At 42.4% G+C, this 1,396-nt stretch overlaps 1 protein-coding gene across 1 annotated transcript; it reads right to left on the bottom strand.

Annotated features, from left to right (window-relative positions):
- Nucleotides 1-743: 743 nt before the first annotated feature.
- Nucleotides 744-1,360, bottom strand: LOC107096488 (presqualene diphosphate phosphatase-like). The gene has a single exon (XM_015393151.1). It carries the CDS (start codon nucleotides 1,269-1,271, stop codon nucleotides 972-974), a length of 300 nt encoding a protein of 99 aa, XP_015248637.1. The 5' UTR covers nucleotides 1,272-1,360; the 3' UTR covers nucleotides 744-971.
- Nucleotides 1,361-1,396: the final 36 nt, after the last annotated feature.

Raw genomic sequence — 1,396 nt, forward strand, 5'->3', positions numbered from 1 at the left:
GATTCAGTAAAGCTAAACCCAATCATTGCAAAACTGTCTGCAGTTCAATGTGTTTAGAATAACAATTTACAGATGCTGACATTATTGTGAGAATATAAAACACAAAAGGTTAATTAGGAAATGTTCTATGAGCATTTTGATGGACAGGAGGACACCATATGGCTGATAGTATTACTGGTGAACTCCTGCCAACATATAACTGACTATATGGTCCACCTAACCCACATGTCGGAGACAAGTGTCACTTTGACACATTACCACAGCAGTGACACCATGTGCAACTTTATTCACAAATAGAAAACATCTAAACATGCAGAGTTTTTATTGTTCAGTCTGTTTATGGATCAGAATTCACAGCTGGTACTTATGTTTGCGTGCCTCTGCATGAACTAAAGGAAACAAGCTAGAACTTTATTAATCATGAGATTTTATAAACAGACATCTAAGCGTGGCTATTTATTCACTGCTGAGTGATCCTCTGAATTATAGGTGGTAATTATTGAGAGTTAGTTTGTTGTCTCTCCCCATTTCATCTCCAGGATTATCTTGAAATTAGCCATAACATAGCAATTAAAAATGCAGATTTAATTGGAATGATGTGCAAAGATGCTTGAATGTAAGACTATTGGTGAAACCAAGAGGAGCTGACTGCCCAACTACAAAGACCTGCATGTGATCTAGAATCTCTGAGCTCCATATCAGAAACGCTCTCCCTTTGGGACATCAGAAGACCCCTCAGCTGATTCAGTCCAGGTCCCGCCTGGTTACCATTAAAATAACATTTGACATTTAAATTAAAATGACATTTAAGAAACTAAAAACTCAGAAGAAAGGAAAGATCACAAGCAGAACTTTCATGAATTCTCCTCCATAAAACAAGAAAATGTTAAAGTATAAAATTAAAATGAAAAAATGTGCAGAGGCCCTTTAAATAAAAACCTTTTTCATTCCCTCTTTTCTTCATACAGTCTCTAAAATGCAGCTAAATGCCCCAGCAGCCCCTGCAGAGCTGGAGGAGAGAGCCACAGTATCTCCACCAGCTTGTACTGGCAGTAACCCATCCAAAACCCAAACAGCACATCAGTAACATGGTGTCTTCCCAGCAGCACGCGGCTGAGCCCCACCAGGCCCACCCAGAGAAAGACCAGGACCCTCAGCGGCGTAGCCAGCACCAGGTGAGCCAGCAGGAACCGCCCACACATAGCGGCTCGGGTGGCGTGACCCGAAGGTAAGGAGTAACGGTCCTCAGAGAAAGTGGCAAACATGTCCATTTGGTTATGAGATGGGCGACGTCGACGCACCACCGCTTTAAGTATACCGACCAGGATGAGGTCCAGCAGGAGGCCTGTGATGCAGAAGAAGAAATCTCACCACATGTCGTCATTCAACCGCTGGT

Source organism: Cyprinodon variegatus, unplaced genomic scaffold (assembly GCF_000732505.1).
Source record: "Cyprinodon variegatus isolate N-32 unplaced genomic scaffold, C_variegatus-1.0 Scaffold627, whole genome shotgun sequence".
Lineage (NCBI taxonomy): Eukaryota > Metazoa > Chordata > Actinopteri > Cyprinodontiformes > Cyprinodontidae > Cyprinodon > Cyprinodon variegatus.

Coding starts and splice junctions, on each gene's coding strand:
- LOC107096488 (XM_015393151.1), bottom strand. CDS start 1,271: ATGGACATGTTTGCCACTTTCTCTGAGGACCGTTACTCCTTACCTTCG.